This window comes from Danio aesculapii, chromosome 4, assembly GCF_903798145.1.
Source record: "Danio aesculapii chromosome 4, fDanAes4.1, whole genome shotgun sequence".
NCBI lineage: Eukaryota > Metazoa > Chordata > Actinopteri > Cypriniformes > Danionidae > Danio > Danio aesculapii.
Window position 1 is genome coordinate 49362371 of NC_079438.1, and position 25235 is coordinate 49387605.

At 35.7% G+C, this 25235-nt stretch overlaps 1 protein-coding gene across 5 annotated transcripts in view; it reads right to left on the reverse strand.

Moving 5' to 3' along the window:
* Window positions 1–25235, reverse strand: part of sbf1 (SET binding factor 1) — a 73843-nt gene that overhangs the window by 43478 nt on the left and 5130 nt on the right. For all 5 annotated transcript variants that reach the window (XM_056455926.1, XM_056455923.1, XM_056455922.1 and 2 more), the window contains exons 2-4: window positions 2379–2464; window positions 896–1033; window positions 547–672 (exon numbers count right to left, since the gene is read on the reverse strand). In XM_056455926.1, the coding sequence (XP_056311901.1) occupies window positions 547–672; window positions 896–1033; window positions 2379–2464 (350 nt within the window). The remainder of the gene's footprint in view (window positions 1–546; window positions 673–895; window positions 1034–2378; window positions 2465–25235) is intronic.

The following is a 25235-nucleotide window of genomic DNA, read 5'->3' on the forward strand; positions in this document are numbered from 1 at the left end:
GCCTGACTGTGCGACTGCATGTGCAACTGGATGACTGTGCGACTGCATGTGCAACTGGATGACTGTGCGACTGCATGTGCAAATGGACGACTGTGCGACTGCATGTGCAAATGGACGACTGTGCGACTCCATGTGCCATGGACTGTGCGACTGCCTGACTGTGCGAGTAGCTGACTGTGCGACGGGCTGACTGTGCGACGGGCTGACTGTGCGGGTGCCTGTTCAACTGGATGACTGTGCGACTGACTGTGCAACTGAATAACTGTGCGACTGCCTGTGCGGGTGCCTGTGCAACTGACTGACTGTGCGACTAACTGTGCAACTGGCTGACTGTGGGACGGGCTGACTGTGCGGGTGCCTGTGCAACTGACTGACTGTGCGACTAACTGTGCAACTGGATGACTGTGCGACAGACTGTGCAACTGGATGACTGCGCGACTGCCTGTGTGGCTGCCTGTGCAACTGATTGTGCGACTGCCTGTGCAACTGGCTGACTGTCCGATTGCCTGTGCAACTGGTTGTGCGTCTGTTATGTGTTTGCCATACCCTAAAGACCTCCGTGTGGTCTAATCGGGACACGAGAACCAGGCTTCTAGGAGCGTAGAGTTGAGCGGGCTGGAGCACGTCTGGACTGTCATCTTCATCTACCTCACTGGGCTCTCCTTTCTGCAGCTGAACACACACAGACACACACACACAAAATCAATAAAACACCCCAAAACTACACCTGGAATTATGTCAAATCTAAAAAGAAAAAGAAAAGTGCCTTCTAAAGCAGTTTAATCCATGTTCACACATCAGTACATCACCCCACCCATCAACCCCTGTTATATAACACCCGTCTTCCCTTCTGTCTCACATTCCTCCTGCTCAACTGCACGTGCTCCACACAAACCTGCGGATTCTCCACAGACTCCCAGAAGGTGAAGCAGGCGCAGTAATGCCGCTCGGAGTTGATGTCAGTGAGAACGGCCACGAAGAAAGATGAAGGTTTTCTCTCAGGAGCCAGCTGCCATCCACTGGGCTGACAGAACTGAAGAGAACATTAAAAAAAATCTATTTATTTTAGAGATTTTGGCTTTTTGGCTTTTAATTATGTTTATGGGTTATTTTAAGTTTAATGTTTAGTTCAAGTTTAGTGTAATGTGAAGAAAATGTGCTAATTTTGTTGCATTTTTCCATTTTAAAGCCCTTTTTTCATTCATCATTACGTTATTACATAAAAGTTTTATTTATATCTGGATCTCGAAGATTCTGAATTTGAATTATAATAGTTTTTATTTTCATGTGAAGTACAATTTTCAGCGCTTCTTTTATTGCATTTTATCAATTTGTGCATTTTAAGGTCCATTTTTTATTAAAACTATTAAAGAGTGATTTGTTCATACATAATTTGCCAGATAACTTTATTTTATTTTATTTTCAGTCTTACAAAGTATATTTAAGTGCTTCTTTTGTTGCATTTCATCAATTTGTTCATTTTAAAGTCCATTCTTTACAAAACTGTATATAAAACTGCATTCTGAAGGTTTATACAGAGGGATTTGTTCATAATTTGATTGATAATTTTTTTGTTTAAGTATTACGTGAAGTACTTTTAACTACTTCTTTTATTGCATTTTATCAATTTGTCCATTTTCACAAAAGTTTTATTCATATTCTGAAGGTTTATAAAAAGGAATTTGTTCATCCATAATTAGCCTTATAAGATATATTTTATTCTATAAAATATTTATTACATGAAATTATTATTCAAATCTGGATTCTGACGATTTATAAAAAAGGATTTTTTTCTTACGTAATTTGCCTGATAATTGTTTTTTGGCGTTATCTGAAGTACATTAAGCACTTCTTTTGTTACATTTTATCAATTTGTGCATTTAAAATCCATTTTCACTAACATTTTATTCATATTCTGAAGGTTAATACAGGGATTGGTTCATGCATAATTAGCCTAATAACATACATTTTATTTGACAAAATATTGTGCAAAAGAAAAATCAGGTTGTTAGAGCAATAAAAAGAGATTTTCTCACTCTGAAAATTCCCTCAGTAGGAAAATATGGCTAAAATGTAAAAAAAAAAATAAAAATAAAAATAACAGAAAATAGTTTTTTTTTAATCCATTTTCTTATTTTCAGATTTATGTGCTAGAAATGTATGCAACTGACCTCATATTTCATTACACAAAGCATTGTTTACAATATTTTAACAGTATTTCAGAAAATAAAAAATTGCAATGCAATTCTTAATGTACTCAATCAACTGGTGAAATATCTGCAGCGCCTTAAAACAACCAGATGTGTGAAATATCGTGGACAGATTTAAGAATTCCAGGATAGGATATGTTCATCAATGTTTGTTTGTGATACTCTTACCAGCTCAAGGCCTTGTGGAAAGGGGTTATCTTCCCAGTCCTTCTCTGGGAAACGCTGGTGAATCCGGCCCTGACCTTCACTACCTCCTTCACACACACAAAGAGAAAAAAGGAGAAATGAACGGATGGACTGAGAGCAGCTATGTACAAACCTGATTGGACAAAAAAAATGACTGTAGCTCAATGCAAATATGATAAGATTAACCATAACCTCTGGCAAAAATTTTACACGACATAATACACAGATAAGTACTTCCTGAACTAAAAACAAGTACTTTATTCACTTTGTGAGTTTGAAACATTTTAGGTAAATGGAAAAGGTGCATTTACACACAAAAAAAACATTGTTTAATAAATGTATTTGATGTTTTTTATTTACTGAAAACAAATTGATGCAATTTGGATATAGCAAAATGCCTTTAAATAGTTCTTAAATGGAACACATTTGACACCGTTAAGTTACTAAGTGTCTTCATGGATCAGATTTGTACCTTTGATGAAGGTACAATATTGCATCTGCATGTTTTTAAACCAAAAGGTATATTTTGGTTTCCCATGAAACAAATCATTACCTTAAAGGTACAAAACTGCAATGGTACAAATTTGTTTCTTTGTCTTAAGGCACAATTCTGTTCCATAAAAAGGTACTGCCCCCAGTGACAAGGGTTTGTGCCTTCCTTGGTACAACATTGTACCATTTTTTTCTTAGAGTGTAATGAAACAACTCAAAATGAAAATCACATAAAAAATAAACAAAAAAGAATGATAGGATAAGAAATATTTCCCCAGAAGGGTTAAACAAAATTATTAAACGTTTTTATAAATAACACAATATTACAAATGAAATGGCACAAGAAAACAAGGTACAGAAGCATAAACACAAACATACAGTATCAGCAAAAAAAAGAGTTAAATATCAAAATAATACAAAAAATAAAGTTAAATATCAATAAAAAACAACAAAAAATAATACATTACATAAAATAACCAGCACAAATATGATGAAATAAAAATAAAACTACCTAAAACAAAAGGTAATATTAACAGTTAAACAAATATTGAACAAAAAGAAAACAAAACTTACAAGATATTTGAAGCAAACGTATCAGCAAACAAGTTAAATTCCAATAAATCATTACAATAAAAACAAGGTACATAAAATAACGAATAAGAAAAATGAATAAAAACTAAAACAAAAACATTTTGTTCAACAAAACATAACTGAAAACAACATAAAACATTTCCTTCCTTTACAACTATGAAGCAAGTTGAAAATACTGAAACACACACTTTGAAGTATTGTACAGCAACAGTGTAAGTGAGAGTTGAGAATGTCACAACAGTAGAGGAGGAACAGCACCTGCCTGAGCTTTCATCAGCTAAACAAAACCCCAAACAGACCCGCCATAAAACAAACAATGAGTGGGACGTCCTCCAAAACCCAACACACCGATCCCAAAACACACACACAAATCAAATCAGGACTGACTGAACAATCTAATACACAGCACTCCAGAAAACAGGGCTCAGGAATTTATCTTTTCAGATATGAGTGTCATCACACACACTCACACACAAACACACACACACACACACACACACACACACACAAACACACACACACACACAGAGTCAGCTCAACAGCTAGCGTTTTGCGAGACTGAACACAGAAATGGCTTGTGTCCATTTGAGAGGCTCTTATTGCACAGAGGAATCATGGGATTGGAGTCACAGTTCATTTAGATGGCTGTTTCTCTTCAGTTAGTGATGAAGCCTTGCGCTGACGCTCAAACCAAAAACTTGACCAGGAAAAGCCCTCTGTTTGAGGAAAGGTCAAAGGGTAAGAGGTTAAAGATTAACACTGTATTCGAGCTCAGGGTCCTCAATACCATTTAAATTCAATATTACAATGTTCTGGAAAATTTAACAAAAAATATGAATTTTTTAAAAAAAACTAACTACATGATATTGATATAATAATATATTTGTATTTTTAAATATTGTATTAAAATTATTGTTATTGTTTGTATTATTATTAATAATAATAATATTTGTATTATTACTATTAGCCAAGAGTACTATTACGAGTACTATAACTGTGCTTTGCTTAACTATATTATTATATATCACTATATAATTTTATTTCTTGAAGAAATTACAACACCTGAAATGCATTAGTCTCAAAGTTGCTTCATCAACAGAAAAATGAAAATATGATTAAATAAATTAATAAATTAATCAGTCAATCAAATAATTAATCAATTAGAATTTTTAAATTAATTATTCATTTAATACATTTTATAAATAATTTTTAATAATACATCAATAAATAATAAATAAAATATGTATTTGTTTTATTGTAATGAAAAATGTAATTAAATATTTTAAAAATTTTATTAACATAATGGAAATTTTTTGTTTCAAAACGTATTTCTGAATAATATTTACCTGGGGTAAAATAATCAAGATTATGATTTAATAATATTACTTTATTATTATTATTATTATTATTATTATTATTATTATTATTATTATAACAACATTAATACATTTATAATTTTTCAAGATTATTTCAACATTATTATTTAAAATAATAAAATTGTATTATTATTATTACTACTACATTATAATATTATTATCATTTTCTTTTTGGCTTAGTCCCTTTATTAATCCGGGGTCGCCACAGCGGAATGAACCGCCAACTTATCCAGCACGTTTTAAGCAGCGGATGTCCTTCCAGCTGCAACCCATCTCTGGGAAACATCCGTACACATTCATTCACACACATACACTACGGAAAATTTAGCCTACCCAATTCACCTGTACCGCATGTCTTTGGACTGTGGGGGAAACCCACTCGATCGTAGGGAGAACATGCAAACTCCACGCAGAAATGCCAACTGACCCAGCAGAGGTTCGAACCAGCGACCTTCTTGCTGTGAGGCGACAGCACTACCTACCTACTACCTAATGTTGTAATAATAATTTTATTATTACAACGTTATAACATTTATAAATTGTGCTTTATTAGTTCTCTTTTTATTAACTTTTTTTTTTTATTAATATATATTGAAATCAGAATTATTAAACCCTCTTCGAATTTTTATTTCTTTTTTAAATATTTACCAAATGATGTTTAACAGAGCAAGGAAATTTTCACAGTATGTCTGATAATATTTTTTCTTCTGAAGAAAGTCTTATTTGTTTCATTTCAGCTAGAATAAAAGCAGTTTTTAATTTTAACACCATTTTAAGGTCAAAATCATAAGCCCCTTTAAGCTATTTTTTTCGATAGTCTACAGAACAAACCACTTTCATACAATAACTTGCCTAATTACCCTAACCTGCCTTGTTAACCTAATTAACCTAGTTAAGCCTTTAAATGTTACTGTAAGAAATGTCTTGAAAATATCTAGTCAAATATTATTTACTGTCATCATGGCAAAGATAAAATAAATCAGTTATTAGAAATGAGTTATTAAAACTATTATATTTAGAAATGTGTTGAAAAAATATCTTACAAGAAATTGGGGTAAAAAAATAAACAGGGGGGCTAATAATTCAGGGGGGTTAATAATTATGACTTCCACTGCATATATACATTTTTATGTAAAAACACCAATCCTACACCACTCTCTTGGTTCCGTCTGCAACAAGAATGAACAAAAAAGTTCCACAAACCTAAAAATGAAATGAATAAAACTCACTAAGAAACAAAAGCCAAACCCTCACGTGTGCAAGCCTGCACGTATAAAACAACTACACTACAGACTCACCACAGGTGAGTGAATGGAGTGCTGCACATGGCTAAAATAAACGATGTAAACGACCACACCTTCCCCTTATGAGTGTCATGTTTATTCGAGAGCGATTGCAGGTGAGCCATAAACAATGATGCATTGTGGGAGATTAACTAAAGGTTTGTACGTGCAGCCTGGGTGTCAACAAACAAGTCTGGAATAAGTCTTGAACCGCTCCCTACACAAAGAAGCCAAGCTACAAGCTATAAAGCTTCAACAACAAATAGCAACAGAAAGTCGAACACTGGCTTGTCTAGATTGCAAATAATGAACTTTATGAGTATGGGTCAAGTGAATAATAGCAATATTTTTTAATAATACAGTTTTTGTATTTTCAAACTAGTGTCATTTAATATCATATAATTTAGTTTTTAGATTTTTGGCTTAAAATAATAATTTTAGGTGCATTTATACAAAACGTTTTATTAAAGGTCACGTGAAGTGCTTTTAAATATGCTTTTTTATTCACTGTTTTACGTAATCTCAACCAAAGCACGTAAAGTACACTGAAAAAAATTATTCAAAGATGATTCCTTGGATTTACTCAATTTTTTTACGTTAAGTGGTTGTAAACAATTTATTTGGGCTGAATTTAAACAAACAAATTAAGTTGACCATTGCTCAATTATATTTGTTTGTTTAAATTTAACACAAATAAATTGTTTGCAACAGTTTTGCATGCAACACTTTTTTCAGTGTAGTTCCTCCCCTTTATAAAAGCAAACCAATAGCATTTCCCCCTGCTCTGCCAGTGAGAGTGGTTGACCTCAAGTGCATCAAATGAAAAGCAAATGAGAAGTGTCTTGAAGGGGCGGGGCATGTCAGATACTAGAGAGCATTTGATTGGTTATGATTTGATGAGAAACTGAAGTATGAGGTGACGTCAATAAAACCATTGATCCATTTAGGTGGAAGTGACAAACTGCAGGCTTTACATGTTTATTTCAGTTTTATATGTTCTGAACGCAAATAGGGTCCCTGTTTTGGAGCACACTAGATTATAGATATCTTAAAAGCTAACAATACTGGTACAAGCATCTAATAATGTTATTTTAATTTCATGGGCCCTTTAAACAGTTAGATATATGACAAAATAAATAAAGTCACCTAAAATCATTAGGAATAGAAATTACAAACTACTAATTTTTTTTATTTTTTTATGTTTCTCTTGATTTTTCCTGCTTATAAAAATTTTATTTATTGTGCTTCCCAAACATGTTAATTTGGTGTACTGATTTTTGGACTGTTATCTTAAGTTATTTGTTTTTGTTAGATTTGTTAGGTTCCAATATTGGCTTTGGTACTGACTAATCTAATGTATATTGCACAAATATACATACAAACTTGAATAGCTCTATTTGTAGAAAAAAAATATTAAATTTGAATTGATTAGGGTGATTTGATAAGGGTGTGAATCATGTATTAAAAGAATAAACAAATTGCAAGCAAGAATAATTACAATAGAGCAAAGAACAAAGTCAAATAAACAGTGCTTTATGGTTTCTGGAGAGTCAAACAGTATTCAGGAACAGAAATTAAATAATGAAATGTAAAGCAACACTGTATAGTCTTCATTCTATTTATAATTCAGTAAAAAAATACTTCAATAAACTTCCAAATGTTGTACATTTTTGTTATTCTTATTAAATTATCCTTAAATTCTCTAAAATGTCTTTAAAACACATGTAAATGATAAAGATTCACTCTGTTATGGTTATACTTTGCAATGACTCCACAAATCGCATGTATTCTCAATTGTTGTGATGATTAAATATAATCCCTCAACATCCTGCGATGTGACTACTGCAGGACACACACACTGCGATATCGATGCTGAAACGATATATTGTGCAGCCCTAACATATATACAATTACACATTTTTTTTAATCACACCCACAGTGTGATATGATCATAATTGCCCTGAAACTTTGAGGTTTTCAAGGTTTTCCTTACAATCTACAAAAAAACAGCTTGGTAAAATCCAGTCTTACAAAAAGAGAAACAATTCTATTAAACCCAAAAGTGAAATAAGACCTAAAGTCCATCTGGCACGTCTCAAAAGTACAAGCACCACAATAGAGCCTATTCACAACACTGTACACAGCAAAAATAGCCTGTACAGATTAAATCTGGCAGTGCAGAGGAAATGCACCAACTTCAGGTGATCTTCATACACAGTTCTGGCCTTCAGCCGGCGACTCTACACTTGGCCCTTATTGATTAAAGCTGACATGTCATCACCCCAGGGTAAGAGTGCAGACTCAGGATTAGTTTCATTTACTCACACACAAAAAAGAAAAGAAAAGAGAAAAAAAAATCAAGACAAGCAGCCAAGGAACGAATCTGAGCCAGAATCAGCGTGCCGGCATCAAACAGATTTCTGAGGCCTCCGACGTGTTGGGAAATCTAAACCTCGCTTTCGTTCCCACCCCTCCTACTTTTCTGCTATCTCAGAATGAAAGTGAAAAGTGACTGGATGAGTGAAGGAGAAAGAGACGTCCATGCACAGACAGGCACTGTTCTCAGAAAACACGAACTCACTCGTGCAGATTCCAGCATTCCACCACATTCCCAATCCAGAACTCTGCTGCTCACAGATAACAGTTGAGTTGGCAAAGCAGGCTTGCATTTTCTAAAGAAAACTCCCAAGTGGTACCACCCATATTAAAGCCATCAACACATTCGCATTTAGCACATTTAAACCCAAAAATCGCACAAGTAGGAATGCTGCACACAAGGATTTGGGCGAATCAGAGGAGAATTTTGACCTCATTTACGGACTCTGGGGACAAAACAAAAAGCTTGGACTCAAAATAAGCCAGTTGAGGACAAATCCAAAGCCAACAGAAATCAATTCAAGTCTGGAGACATTCTGAAAGGAAAAATGGGGTCGGTGGGATTGTACGTCATATAAGCTGTACATTTTTTTAAAGTTTAAAGTCCAGACAGCAATTGTGGGTTTTTTTCTTCTTTTGGAAATTCTAAAAGTTTTGCATCCATACATGTATTGTTTCAAGAAATGTGTGCATCCAGATGGAAATGAGAAAACTGGGTTAACATGGTGCAATTCGTATTCCACACCTGTATGTGGAGCTGCAAACAGACAGATCCGCAGAATACACAAAAAAATAAATAAATTCACAGATGATAGACGTTTTTACTGTAATAAATTCATTGTACTACATTAGTTAATAGAACTTAAAGCAATGTTTTCTAATTATTTTTGAATATTAGGAAATAAATTAGGAAATTACTCATGCAAAATTTGATGTAATACAGTTTGGTATATTTACCTTTGGCCCACAGCCCTCAGTCAACTCAAGTTTTTGGCCCTTCATAAGAAAAAGTTTGGGCACCCCTCGTCTATGTCATGGCTCACATGTGGACTCACATTTAAAGATATACTTTAAAGTCGCTCCAGATAAAAATCGTTGTCTGATAACATTAAAAGTAGGGCATTCCAACCGTATATGTTTCCAGATGAAGATGAAACATTTCAGGCATAGCAAGAGAGACTGATTGTTCCAAATCTGTGATTTCCAGAATACTGCATGATGTTTGTAATGTCATTAACTTTTGCAAGTCCACTAAAAGGGTTGGTCGTCCACAAAAGACAAATAAGTAAGGATCTGTCTGAGCACATATTGTCTTGTCGACTGAAAGCCTAGTGAACAAACCATTCAGCATTAGACAGAATTAAAAGATGAGTAACCTTTACTGAGGAGACTGTTGTGTGAAATTTACAGTGATAAAAATAAGTTTAGCTGATTTGGGTCAGATTTGAAAATTCATAGCCAGTTAAGTCGAAGTCTAAGTCTAAGAACCTTCTGAAATCCAAATGGAAAAACGTGTTCAGCTGGATTTTATGGAAGTTGTATAAGCATTCAAAGTTTCTCAATTATGCAGTTAATTTTGTTTGTGGGACCAGACTAAATTGCACTTGAAACTTTGGCTCCAGAATGAGGCTGTATGGTACATGGTCATGGGGAATGTGCTCAGATAATCCCACAAGACGAATTTGGACATACGAGACTTCAATAAATCTTTCCCAGACAAGCCCTGCTTGTTTAGATGGAAGGCAAAGCTCAGGTATATGGGCTACAAGAGCAAAATGTGCCTTTGTATTTATTTAATGGCACACGACTACCAGAGTAATGACCATTGGGATCTAAAACTTTCACACGATTATTAACACAGAAAAGCATGAACTTATTATAGGGGGTCAATCCCCCTGAAGCAACCAATGGTTAAAATGCTTCACCCAGGGACACGCGCCTGCAGGAATCGAACCAGCCCTGAACTTAAAACCACTACACCACACCACACATTTAATGAGGCCTCTAAAGTACTTCAATAATCCTCTAAAATCTGTTTATAGGTGAGAGTTCAAGCAAATAAAGCATGTAAACTCTGACCCTGGCGCTAGAAAACTATAAAATCCCCTGTGTTCATTTGGAAAACCTGTATTTAAAGTCAGCTACAGCTATTAGACAAGTTGTGTCTGGACATATTAGAATCAATGACATTATTAACATGATTTTTTAATGTACTAGTATCTCATATAGTCAATTTTCCTGAAATGCATAATATATATATGGAAGAATGTATTCGTTTTATTATGTTGCTGTCAAGGGATTTTATGATCAATGCGCTGTTGATCAATCAGCATGAAGAACAAGAACAAACCGTTTAACAATAAATAAATAAATAGTAAATGATTAACTTTCTGAAATACTTACCACACAAGACAGACAGGCAGATAATCATAACATGGACATGAACAGTGTAAATGCCCTGCCTATAGAGTCTCATTTTGTGGTCTACGGAGGAATGCAAATCATACCAGTTTAGAACGGAAAACAACTACAGAACTTTTATTTTTGTGCAAGCAGCTCCTTTTACACAAGCCGCAAAATAAACCACAGCATAACCAATAATTAGGGCTGCACAATATTGAAAAAAATCTGTGATATTTCGTTTTTCTGCGATATAAATTGCGATATGAATACCAATTTCACCAGATGGCTTGAACAGTTCTATTTGGAAAGAAATCATTAATTTAGAATTAGGGTGATTTTCTAAGGGTGTGACTCATGCATAAAATATAACTAAATTGCGAGCAAAAATAATTACAATATAGCAACGGAAAAAAAAGTCAAATGCTTAATGGTTTTCAGGAGTCAAACAGTATTCAGGTATAAACGTTTAATAATCAAATGAAATTAAAATAACACTACATAGTCTTCATTGTAGTAATTCAGTGCAATAGTTAAAGTTACAAATGTATTTTTTGTGGCCGGATGCTTTGAACTCTCTTAAAATGCCTTTAAAACACATGCAAATGATAAACGTTTACCCTGTATGGTTATACTTTGCTGTGAGTCCATATATCTCATGTATTCTCAACTGTCGTGCTGATCAGTTATAACCCAAACTCAACATTCCATATCCTGCGATGTGACTATTGCACACATGCACATTGCTATATCGATACTGAAATGATATATTGTGCAGGCCTGCCAATAAACTAGTGCTTAAGGCTGGGCGATTTGGCCTAAAATCAAAATCTTAATTGATTAAACACTTCAACGTCAGCGCCATTGGTGTAGTGGTTAGTGCATTGGCACATGCACTCCGGTGCTCACGGTGACGCGAGTTCGATTCCCGCACTGCGGTCCTATGCCGATCCTTCCTTCTCTGCTCCCCATGCTTTCCTGTCAATACTCTCTACTGTCCTATACAATAAACTAAATAATTCTTTAAATAATTTTTCAAACGTTAACATTTTAACTTCAATAACAATTTCGAATAATGAACGTTTATTTCATTTATTTATTCTATGTTTTTGTCCTCATAGTTCACTGACAAGTTTTGTACAGTAAATATGCTCACATATGAGTGAGAGATTTTTAAATGTAGGGTGGATTACTTTAAAACAATTGAAGTAAACATGCACTATCTACCATCTAACATTATTTATTAAACATTAACATTGACCAACTGAAATTAAAACACACATTGCCTAAAGCATGGCTCTCTGCGCCACCCACCGTCATCACCGCTACCAAACTGACCAATCACAAGGCTTGCGCTACACGTTGTTGTGGCATGTAAGCACATTTTTAAAAGGTGTGCGGGTATGCGAAGGCTGCACCGGACTGTACACGTCCCCTTGGCAGAAGTATACTATCATAATAATATTCATTCATTCATTTTCTTTATGGCTTAGTCCCTTTATCATAATAATATAATAAGTATAAATCATAATATAATAAGTATAATTCAGAATTAACAGAGCAGGGTCACGTGACTCCACACACGGTAAGGAAAGTAATTGAAAAAAATTGACCTGGAAAAATTAGATCGATTACTGGTTCTGTATGACGGTTTCGATTACTTTTCGATTAATCGGCCAGCCCTACTAGGGCTGTACGATATTGGAAAAAACTGATATTGTGATATTTTTTCTGCAATAAATATTGCGATATGAATACAGTTTCACAATATAGTTTGAATAGCTCCATTTGACAGTTTTCTAGAGAGTCTAACACTACTCATGTACAGAAATTGAATAATTGCAAAGCAAAAAATGCTTTTCTTACTTTGCTTTGGCTCGTTTCTAGTTCAAATTTTTAAAGATTTTTAGATCAAGAACAAAAATTGTTTTGTTTTCAACTTCAGAAGAAATAAGTCAAAATTAAGAGTTTTTTCTTAAAACATGTACAATTATCTGGCAGTGGGGTAAATAAAATGATCTTGTTTTCGCTTTGAAATGTAGATATCTGTAGATCTGTAGATATGTAGATTTCTTATTGTATAAACTCTGTATAAACACTGTAATTAAATACAATTCTGTAGCTCCTCGTCAACTATAACTCAGACTTAAAATTGCATATCTTGCGATGTGACTATTGCAGATGCGCACATTGCAATATCGATGCTGAAACGATATATTGTGCAGTCCTACATTACACACTGAAAGTATATCATTTTTTCTAATTGTGACACATCTATACACCCTGAATGATCACACAACTTCTGCTTCAGCCATCTCTATCGTGACTCACAACAGCGTCTGGTTATTAAAAGGGAAATTTCACCGCCTCCTTCATGAAAGGATCTGAGAGAGACGCCACGAGACAGTCACACCGGCCTGATAGTAAGTCTGAAGCAGGTGAAGTGAAACAGAAGGCAGGTGACAAAACCACAGGAGTCACTGCAGGACAGAAATCACAAGATCCATCCTATAATTCAAAGAGGAAGCAAATGCCATCTAAGTGGCATCAACCGCAAGAGATGACAACATGGTCATGCCATGAGTAACACTGACTGACTTGACTTAAAGTACAAAACAAGGCATTCTGAAGCAACTGATTCTATGCACCACAGGAATTCACTGTCATGCTTGTGTAAGAGACAGACATGGTTGCGACTGTGTGAGTGTGTTAGCGCATGCGGGTGGGGCGACAAAAAACAAGTATGTTGGCCTGCGAAGTGTAGAGACTGGGTGGTATTGCAAAGTTCTCAATAGCACAAAGAATGCCTCGCTATCTTTTCAGGAATTAATATGGGTATATTCTTAAAACCGGTCTCTTTAAGAGTTCAAGCTGGATTCTCAACAAAGACTTGGCGATGTCTCAAAACCACGAAACCTCAGCCAGCGTGTATGGCCTGCTCCTCACGTTGTCAAAACAGTTTGTCGCCATGGCTGCGACGACCTGAGAGGCCACGGTTAAGTGTGTCAGGGAGTAGAGCGCATGCTAGGTGGGTAGACACAGGAAGTTATCAACCACCATCTATAGCAGCAGTTCTCAACTGCCAGGTCATGACCTAAAATGGGCAGACGGGCTGCTTAAAATGGAAAGAGAATACTAAATGTCCATATTAAAGGGGACTGAATATTTAAATCTAAATTATTGCATACTGATACACGGTTATGACAACAGTGCTTATCATTTTGTTATTGCTAATAGGAAAAAATTGGTTTATTGGAGGTTAAATCTGCCACTCTCATTTGCTTTGATACATTTATTTCACTTTAAGTACAAAAGTTTGTTAAAACAATCTTTTAAGGACAAAACAGTATTATATTTTGGTCCTTAAACCCATAAATATCCAATAGTGCAAAAATAATCCATTCTTTGTAAATATGCCTTTGTTTTGTAAATATTTACTGTTTTTAAAATATCATAATTTATTTTAGTTTGTTATGTTTCGCTTTAAGTTTATATAATTTGATATTTTATGTAAGTATCGCTCCATAACACTATTTGGCTTCATTTTGATTCAATAAAGTATTGCTTAATCCCGGACGAGCCCCCATTTGTGAGGTTTCATTCTAAAGAAACGGGCTAGATGTTACTTTCTAAACCTTTTTAAACCAGTAAGTACAATTTTGGACAAAACCAGTAATACTGTGAGGGTAAATACTGTATATAATTAACAATTGCTTAATCCCGGATGAACCCCCATTTGTGAGGTTTAATTTTAAAGAAAAGCGCTAGATGTTACTTTATAAACATTTTTACACCAGTAAACAAAATTTGACAAAACTGGTAATACTGTAAGGGCAAACACTGTATTTAATTACCAGGTGCTCAATCCCTGATGAGCCCCCCATTTGTGAGGTTCCATTTTTAAGAAAAGGGCTGGATGTTACTTTATAAAATGTTTACACCAGTAAATATAATTTTGGACAAAACCGGTAACATTGAGAGGGCAAATACTGTATGTAATTACCAATGCTTAATCCCGGACGAGTCCCCATTTGTGAGGTTTTATTCTAAATAAAAGGACTAGATGTTACTTATTAAAAAATTTTACACCAGTAAATACAATTTGACAAAACCAGTAATACTGTAAGGGCAAATACAGTATATAATTACCAACTGCTCAATCCCGGACGAGCCCCCGTTTGTGAGGTTTCATTCAAAAGAAAAGGGCTAGATGTTACTTAACATTTTTAGACTAGTAAATAAAATTTTGGACAAAACAGGTAATACTGTGAGGGTAAATACTGTATACAGTTACCAATTATATAGAATTAGGGTTATGGTGTGCTGAAAGCATTTTTGAATGCATGCTCACTTTTTACTTTCACTTTTGAACAGCCAATTATGCATACCCTGTATGGGGAGAGGCGGTAGTCACAGCACATTTTGTTTGGTAAGATATTTGTAAATATAATAGGCTTGTCACTCCTTTTGCCTTGCTCTCACCACAGGAAATTTGACTTTTGTGGCACTGTACTTTATAGAGCAAATTATTTAATTTTGAATAGCAGCACATGATGTCCTGTTGAACTAAATATGTAAAAGTTAAATGAAAAAAGTAAAACAACAGTAGGGTCAGTTCCAAAGTGGGTAATTAACGTGATCTGTAAATGATGCTCCACATCCTTTTTTCTTTTTAGAATGGGCAAAAAAAACAGTAAGTAAATGGCTGAAAGCACCTTGTACTTATTCAGAAACAAACTCCTGGCCTCGGTCATTCTGGGGTGGACTTGCATTGAAAGAACAGCATCTGCCAAAATCTGCTGTTGCTCTGGGATACATTGAGCAGTTTTCTTTCTTTTCTCTCTGCGCAGAAAAGCTCTTCAACAAACTCACATCCTTCCTGCACGCCAGCAACCACCCGTCCCACAACCGCATTCAGCCCTGGCTGCTTTTTCAATAGAGGAAATACTCGAGCCTCAAGACAATTTCCAGAGTGAACACTGGTGTTTCGACAACAAAACAACACCTCGTTACTTCTAGAAATACAACATGGCTTTTGAGGTCACTCATAATGAAAAAAATAATAATCAGCACAATATTTTAGATTAGTTTTCTCAGCCACAATGACGTCAGTGATGTTTGAAAACCTTGGTGTCTCTCCTGTCTGTGTTAAATGCAAAGCCCTGTGGTTTTGATATTTTAGGTCGGGTATTTTGGTTTTGCAGTGGACTAGTGTACAGGTCTTTCCAGAAAGCTTTAAAGAGCTTTTGGGCTTCTATGGCAAACTAATGTCACAGCATGAGACATAAATCGAGTTTTATTTAGATTATGGATAAACACTCTCACCCGCACTGACACAGAGGCATTAACCGCTGCGTTAACAAGGATTAGAGGTGGGCGAGAAACATTGCAATGACTTTAATGAGCTTTTTATTTGCCTGTTAGGGCCACATTATTAGACTATTTTTTTGCCCTCCTCACTGTCATGCAGCAGCGATTATGAGCTTGTTTGAATACGTTTAAAATGTGTTTTTTCTATGAGCAGATTCTAGACTGTGAATTAAAGCAGTGGTCCCCAACCCCCCGGGCTGCGGACCGATACCGGTTCATGAATCAATTGGTACTGGGCCGCAGAGGACGTCATTAATTATTTTCAGGTGATTTATTATCTGAGTCTGAATGATCTTTTATTTTGTAAATCATTTTATTTTAAAAATGACCATATTCTCTAGGTTACATCTCGGTAACTTGAGTGCCAAAAATGAACTCAAAAGCTAGCAAAATAAGTAAGAAACAGACATCTTTGGAGAGTTTTTTTTAAAAGAGAAAACACCCAGCGAAGGACCCACGATCTGCCAAAGAATGAATCAGCAACCCATTTGTCAACAAATCAGGTGAATCCAGCATGTCTGTGCAAGAAAGTCTGCTGGTAATTGAAATAACGGCGGTTGTTCACACATCACATCTTTTCTGCGCGCAAATTTGTTATTTCCAATTGAGGGATGCGGCTTACGCTAGCATGACGCTCTCGTGCCTTCCAAAAACACCCATTTGAAAACATCTTCAGAATGACGCAAACACGAATCACGACCTGCTAGACTCGAATCACAGGTCAAGAAATGACCAATCAGCTTCATATTTTGTATGGAATATACACATTTTGGTAGACTAATGATCTCAGACAAACACTGCAGTGGTTTCTCCATAAATAAAACTTACACGCTTACATAAAAAATACACGCTCCACATCGTTTTATTCTGTTAACTACTGATAACATTTCTTGCAAATTTAAAATAAAAACGAGATAATTTATAGCAATAAATAGTAAAAAGATGCCATGTTTTCAAAAACAGTTATTTATTTTTAGACACAATAATAATGTTTTAACCTAAACTTTTGAAAAATATACATTTTGTGCAATAAGACTAAAATGAAACCATGAAAAAAATAAATAAGCTAGAAATAAGCTAGAAAAACGAGCTACAGTGGTTTCTTAGCTTCTGGCTTTCTCTTTTAGTATTGATATAACAAAAGCATCTAGCTCTCTGCAACTCTCACATGGTCGCCCACTGAAGCTAACCAGGGCTGTGCCGGGAGACCACATGGGAAAGCTAGGTTGCTGCCAAAAGTGGTGTTAGTGAGGCCAGCAGGGGGTGCTCAACCTGTGGTCTGTGTGGGTCCTAACACCCCAGTATAGTGAAGGATACTCTATACTGCTCAGTGAGCACGTTCTTTCAGATGAGATGTTAAACCGAGGTCCTGACTCTCTGTGGTTGTTAAAAATCCCAGGATGTGCTTAGAAAAAGGGTAGGGGTTTAACCCCAGCACTCTGGTCAAATTTTCCCACTGGCCTCTGTCCATCATGGCCTCCTAAACATCCCCATATCATAATTGGCTCCTCTCCACCAATCAGCTGGTGTGTGGTGTGCAGTCTGGTGCAATATGGCTGCAGTCATGTCATCCAGGTAGATGTTGCACACTGGTGGTGTATGAGGAGATTCCCCCCAAAAAATGTGTAAAGTGCTTTGAGTGTCCAGAAAAAAGCAATATAAAATGTAAGGAATTATTATTATTATTAAATTTGGTGTCTGTTTCCCAGAAAGTGTTAATTTTGTTCTCTTGAACACAAAGAATAGATAAAGTCCTTAGTTTGCTAATTACTTATATTCCACTTGTTCATGCAACATAAATTACAATACATCATAGCTGTTAATCTAACATGATGAATAAAACAAATATCAGCCATGCCCTTACAAGGATACGCACACTAATCACTTTACGACACTAAATAAACAGACACCCCTTCTCTTACACACACTTTAATATATTGAACTCCATCTACTAACAGATAAGCAGGTACGCCGTAGGTACCATGTACACCTTCTTGTATCAATAATTAAACATTGCAAAGAACTAAAGCTCATTTTGTGACAGATATCCTGCATGCAATTCGAACGGCAAACTAAATAAACGCACTTGGACTTCTTCTGCTTACATAATGCAGACGTCACTGGTTAGGCATTCCACCAATGCAGAAATTCCAAGCCTTCCAACCAGGTTTGGAAATCATATGGAAAGTAGAAGTGAAATGAGCATGTGGGTTATCCAAATGTGAGGCAGCCAGCGGATATGAGGCTGTGACTGATGTTTAGATCGAGTAAAGAGATTATTAGTACCGGCAAAGTGCATAGAGAAGAAAAATAGAAGAGCATGTGGTCGTAAAAATAGACATAGACATAAAATAGGCAAAATAAAAAAATGGTTGACGTCTATCAGCCTACACACTGTGAGAAAGTGTCGATTAGCATGTCTATGGTGTAAGATATTACATAATACAGAGCTGCACACAAATACTACATACTAGTAGGGCTGAACAATATATTGTTTATTTGAGCATCGATATTGCAATGTGTGTATCTGCAATAGTCATATTGGATTAGATTATTTATTAAAGATATGATATTTAATAAAGATACAACAAAGATATGTGTATTTTTCATATACAATGATGACCACTGACTACTGTAATCACTGACAGCATGTTACAGATTATATAGATCATCAGTTCTCAGTCTTGGTCCATAATTTGTATGTTTCTCTCATCACTTGAGAGGTTTGCTCCATTTGACCGCAAGTGCCCTGCAAAGTGGACATGCCAACATTTTCTGCCATAATTCCAATTGAAAGAGAGTTCAATTGAAAGGTTATTAATGTATAGAAGGTGTGACTTTTGTAAAAATTTAAGATGCCGTAAACAGTGTTGGTTAGAGAGTTGGACTTGTGATCCAAAGGATGCAGGTTTAGGTCCCGGTACCAGCAGGGATTGTCGGTGGGAATACCACGGCTCAGATGATTCCCTTGAGCAAGGCACCAAACCCCAAACTGCTCCCCGGTTTTGTGTTCACTTTGGATAAAAGCATCTGCTAAATGCGTGAATAAGTAGTATGTCCAAATTTATAGTATTTGAAAAACAGTATGCGCTACGTTATCCCATAATGCAATGTAAGAGAAATCATAAATGGGAGTGAAGTGACGCAACTGACGCAGGTAGGTCACATGATAATGACAAATGCAGGATGTAGTACATCCAAATTCCAATCATACTACTCACATTCATACTATAAAGGGCATACTTTTTTAACGGTTCTGTAGTAAATTCTAATTTAAATGTAGTAGTAGCAGGTGATTTTAGACAGAACCCTTTGGGAATATGTCGATCTGAATATAGTTCAATCTGAATCAGGTGCATCAAAAACAAGAGACATTTAAATAAACAGAGCGGGGGGTCACAAGGACCATGATTGAGAGCCGCTAATACAGATTAATATTGATACACAAGAATATCTATTAACCTTTTTATAGTACCTATTAACCTTTTTTGCTTGGCATTGATTTTTGCTAGGTTATTTTGTCATTAAAGCTTCTCCTGCTTTTAACTAAGAATTCAAGAGCACTGCCTCTCTTGGTGCATGAATGATTCATGTCTGTTATATGACTCAGATATATATAAAAAAAAAAAAAAAAATACAACAACAACTTATAATAACTAAATCAGGGTGCAAAATGAACACTTGCCAACTGCAAAGAGAAAACAGTGAGAAACAATCACAATAGTTTAAATGAAATTTAAGGAAAACAAATATATAATGTGCATAAGCCTTGGTGAAGTATATGTTAATTAAGGAATTAAAACTAAACACAAAGACAGAAATTAGTTATACACTACAGTACTGAGCTCTAAAAAATACATTTGATTTCAATATTACTTGTTGTTATTATTGTTATTTTATAATTATTTATCAGAATAACTGATATTAGGAGTCATAGTTATATTTTTATATGAAGAATTAAGCATAAAACCAAACAAAAACACACAAAAAAACTACTTTCACAAATCTGCCTTAAAAATTGAAGCACCAAAATAACTTTTTTTTGTGGAAATACTGTTTATTCTGCTGTCACTTTTGATCATTTTAAATGAACAAATTTAATAACGCTTTTAAAAAAACTTCCAATTTAAATCATTTTTAAGAAAGAAATTATTAGGGAGATATTATTGAAACTATTATTGTATTTTGATATTTCTTTGCTGTAGTAGTAATAGTATATTTATATCCTTATATTATTATTTTTTTTAAATCTAAACAAACGAAAACAGTTTTTACCAAACAGGCTATTTTTACAGCCTGTAAACTGATGCATCAAAATGATCTTTGATGAAGGGAAACCCCCCAGAAAAGACCCCGAATATCCTACTAACCACATGAGAGCATTAAGCTTTACCCAACCAACCAATCAGTTTTTTGCAAAGGAGTTGCTCTTTCCACCAATGAATTTCAGAGTCCACTCTCGACCAATCAGGACAGAGTGGGCTGCTTCAGAACCCGAGATTAAGCCAGAAAGGGTGTGACATCAGACTTTAATTCAGAATCCCAACAGCCACAATGCCAAAGACCCCCAAATATAATCCAGTGGGTCAGTAATGGGAAAAAAAAGAGGATTTAGAAGAATTACTATCCACAACCCCATAGGCATGTGGAGAACAAGATCTTCAGTCTCCACCCGAGGGCTCTAGGAGGGGGTGAGGGACGCATTCCCAAAATACCAGGGAAGACCATGAAAGGTTTGCGGGCCTGAAGACCTCACTCCCCCCTTCCCGATCTGACCTCTGCAGAAGAGACGGCTCATTGACCCAGCAGACCTCTGGATATGAAGAATACAAACAGCTATTAACCAGTCACTGCTCACCACAGTCCATTACCAGATCTGATTATTGTGTGTGTGTGCGTGCGTGCGTGCGTGTGTGTGTGTATATATATATATATATATATATATATATATATATATATATATATATATATATATATATATATATATAAATCACATAATAATCATATAATATAGTTATACTTATCTCTATGTTATACATATATCTCTATGACTATTAAATTAATTCACAAACACCTTCAAGTGAAATAAATGCACAAAAAAAACAAAGATTATTACAAGTCACTGCCAAAAAATTGACAAAAACCTGTCCACATTAGCCCGCTACACAACTATAGTGACATTCAATGCTTCACTCCAAATCCTTTTTTTTTTTAGTCTGCATTAAGACTTACAAAGAACACGTACAAGATCAATGTATACAAGATGACAATGCAGACCACATGACGGTTCAATCAACTGACCTCTGAAACTCTCTGGAACAGCAGCACAGCACCATCATATGACTTCACCACATTCATAATCAAACTTAACAACAAGGAGTTTCTAAAGCATATATTTGATTTGGTCTACGGTGTTACTGTGCATATTCATACAATCAAATGTCTGCAAACTATTGTAAAGACAAAAAGAGAGGAGAAAAAAAGTGTGTGTGTGCACTCAGCGCCCGTGTCTCTCAGAATGAGGCCAATCTCCATTGCCCTCTAGCCCCTCGGCTGCCACATGAATGAGGCGTATTCATCCACCAGCTGGCCAACAGAGCTTTTGCGGCCATACGCTGCAGGCATGGGGACCGGGCTTCTGTATCCTCGGCCCCAGCCACCCTATTCCTCGGCACAGAGGCGTTTATAGTCCAGCCAGATGACCAGAAATAGGGAGTCATGGTAACACAGAGCGGCCGGCGTATCACGCCATGGCCCCCTTCGGCCTTATTCTTCTTATGAATGAGAATCTGTACTTCACTGGTGAATATTTCTAGACGTCCGGCTGAGTCAGTGTGCGTTTATCTAAGGCGGACAGGGAGCTGATCTGTTAAAGGCGGGCCGCTGTGGGTAGGCCACCCCTTTTGGCACTGTTTGTTCCTTGGCCTGCACCATTTGTACACTGAAAAATAAATGTTCATTGGAGTTACTCCATTTTTTTTAAGATAAATGGTTGCAAACAATTTATATGTGCTGAATTTAAACAAATAAATTAAGTTGAACATTAATAAAATGAATTTGTTTGTTTAAATTCAGCACACATAAACTTTTTGCAACCATTTTAAAAACATAGAATAAATCCAATGAATATTATTTTAGTGCACTAGTTAAATTGCTTTGTCAAAATATGTCAGTAATTGTTTAAAAACATATTATTTGAGATATTTTAGCTACATTGATTCATATTATATAAATAAAAACTGTAACTTAATTGATTTAGGAGTCACACTTTGTAATAAATTCTGTTTGTCTGATTTGACCGAATGTATGGAAGGCAAACAGGGACAAAAGTATTTCAAATCATGTGAAATTTAAATGTCAACACAGCAAATGCGTCAACAAGCACGAGTAAAGCTGATGTATTTAAAGGGATAGTTCACCCAAAAGAAACATTACCTCATTTACTTCAACTTCAAGTGGTTTCAAACCTATTTGAGGTTCTTCATTCTGTTGAAGAAGTTATTATGAGTATGCTGAAAACCTGTAACCATTGACTCCCATAGTAGGAAAAACAAACACTCTGAAGTCAATGACAGCTTTCTTCAAAACATATTTTTTGTGCTCAATCAAAGACAAAAAGACAACATCTGGTACAGTAGGGAACATGCAAAAGTTGAATTAAAGATGACAGAGTTTTCATTTTTGGGTGAACTAACCCTTTAAGCCAGGGGTGCCCAAACTCGGTCCTGGAGGGCCGGTGTCCTGCAAAGTTTAGTTCCAACCCCAAATAGACACACCTGGGCTAGCTAATCAAGCTCTTACTAGGCTTTCTAGAAATATCCATGTGGGTTTGTTGAGGTAAATTGGAGCTAAAATCTGCAGAACAGAACTGAGTTTAGGCACCCCTGTTTGAAGACTATTTTTGCATATGGGCAGAATATGTACACAAACGATAAATCTAACGTTTATTCATGAAGGATTTTGTGACTGCATACAGGCAAGTATAGATCCTAATGTTATAATATCTTTCACTTTAAAACGTCAAACTGTGCGTGTCTAGACATACTAAAGAAAGGTCAAAGCAGTTCAATATTGCCAATTTATTAAACTGTCCATGATCAAATTCCACACATTTCGTTTTAAGATTTTGTCCTAGATTGCCCTCCATAAAAAATACCAATCACCTAGTATTCAATTAAAATGCATTAAAGCCCTTTTTCTGACATGTTTTATTTGGGGTACTCCTGTTTTATGTATAATCAGAGCTTCTTGTTTTTCTTTTATCTTTTTTCTCCCTTGTTTTGACATTTTTCTTTGCGTGTCTTTTGAATAAGTATTATGTCTGTATTATTGTGAAAACTCAATAAACATTATTATACAAATGAAAAAATGCATTAAAGCACTCACTTTGGCAAGCTGCTTCAAACTCCAGAATCAAATTTTTGCAATGATTTTATACAGATGGTTATGATTTCACTTAAAGTATATCAGGTCCTTCAAACTTGCTAAAAGGATAACTTGAGTACACATGGGACGATAAGCATTTTTAAGGTATACTGCGGTTTGGAAAAGTTAAGGTTTTAAAAACACCACAATTTTCTGCTATACCATTCCAACAATATATGTAAGATTTTTTTAATGTTTTTTTTTTTTTTTTTTTACTTTTTAGGACAACATTATCTCCAGCAGAAAAGGTGCTGATTTAAATTGTAGGGAAATCTGTGTTCTTTAAACAAATAAAAATAGTAGAAGTCAATGACTTGAAGTCAATGAAATGTGTTGTTATGTCTTTATTGTGAAAATTCGATAAACACAATTATAAAAAATGCATTAAAGCACTCAAATTGGCAAGCTGTTTCAAACTCCAGAAACAAATCGTTTTGCAATGACTTTATGCAGATGTTTATGATTACACTTATAGTATATCAGATCCTTTAAACTTGCTAAAAGGATCACTTTTAGCAAGTTATTTGAGTCTGAAAAGTGGGTCACACTAGTCCAGCTGTAAACTTTGGTTTCACTAAAAAGAAACAGATCCTGGACATCATTTGGCTCCACCTATTCATCTGCACCCCAAAGTCCTGACAACCACTTACAACACCCTAACATTGTGTCAGTGACTTTTGCAGCGTCCAGTACAACTCGCATTTCCTTCACAAATCACAAACAAATCTAGATGAACACTTACATTCAATGGCTGGTTATAACTGTCTGTTTATATATATACTATGTGGTTTAAAGAATGTAATTGCATGTTGTATTGTATGTTGTACGCCAGTCAGTGTCAAATACGAATTTCTGTGTTACTTGATCACGTGCCTCTTTCATTTTTCACAGCATGCAGGGGTTAAACAAGAAAACGGACCGTTAGAGACAACTCTTACAAAGCCTGTGCCGCAGAACAAACGCTCTCCTCTTTTGTTACGGGCCTCTCTGTGTTCAACTGAGCTCCTCCCAAGAAAAAAAAGCAACAAGAGAGAGAGAAAGAGAGGCGCAAGAGGGAGAGAAAGAAGGGGGAGCTGTACTCAGCACCCCGAAAGACATTTTCATGGATGTCCACTTGTAGAGAAACCCACCCCAAACTTCTGGACCTCCATTTTCTCACTCTGCACACCGAGGACAATCTGGATTCTCACTCGATCATGTCTTCTCCCAAGAGCCTCAACTCCCATTTCCTGTTTTTAAACAGAAAGCCCCCTCGGTCAGAGGATCCTATTCAACAGCATTCATCTCGCAGGGCCTGGAAATCAACCGAGTGTTGTTACGCAGTTTCACAACAGACGCTCCACCCTGACAGCTCACATGCCCTCCATTCTGGCTCAAGACTTTGGGGATGGAAGAAACTTGACAGCGGGGGGTGTGGGTGAATGATGGAGACTACATCTAAAGGGGTCAGAGACAGGGACACGGCCCTTGGGTCAGTTTGACGCTGCTCTCCACTGGTAAACAAAACAAAGATTGCAGGCTCTCAT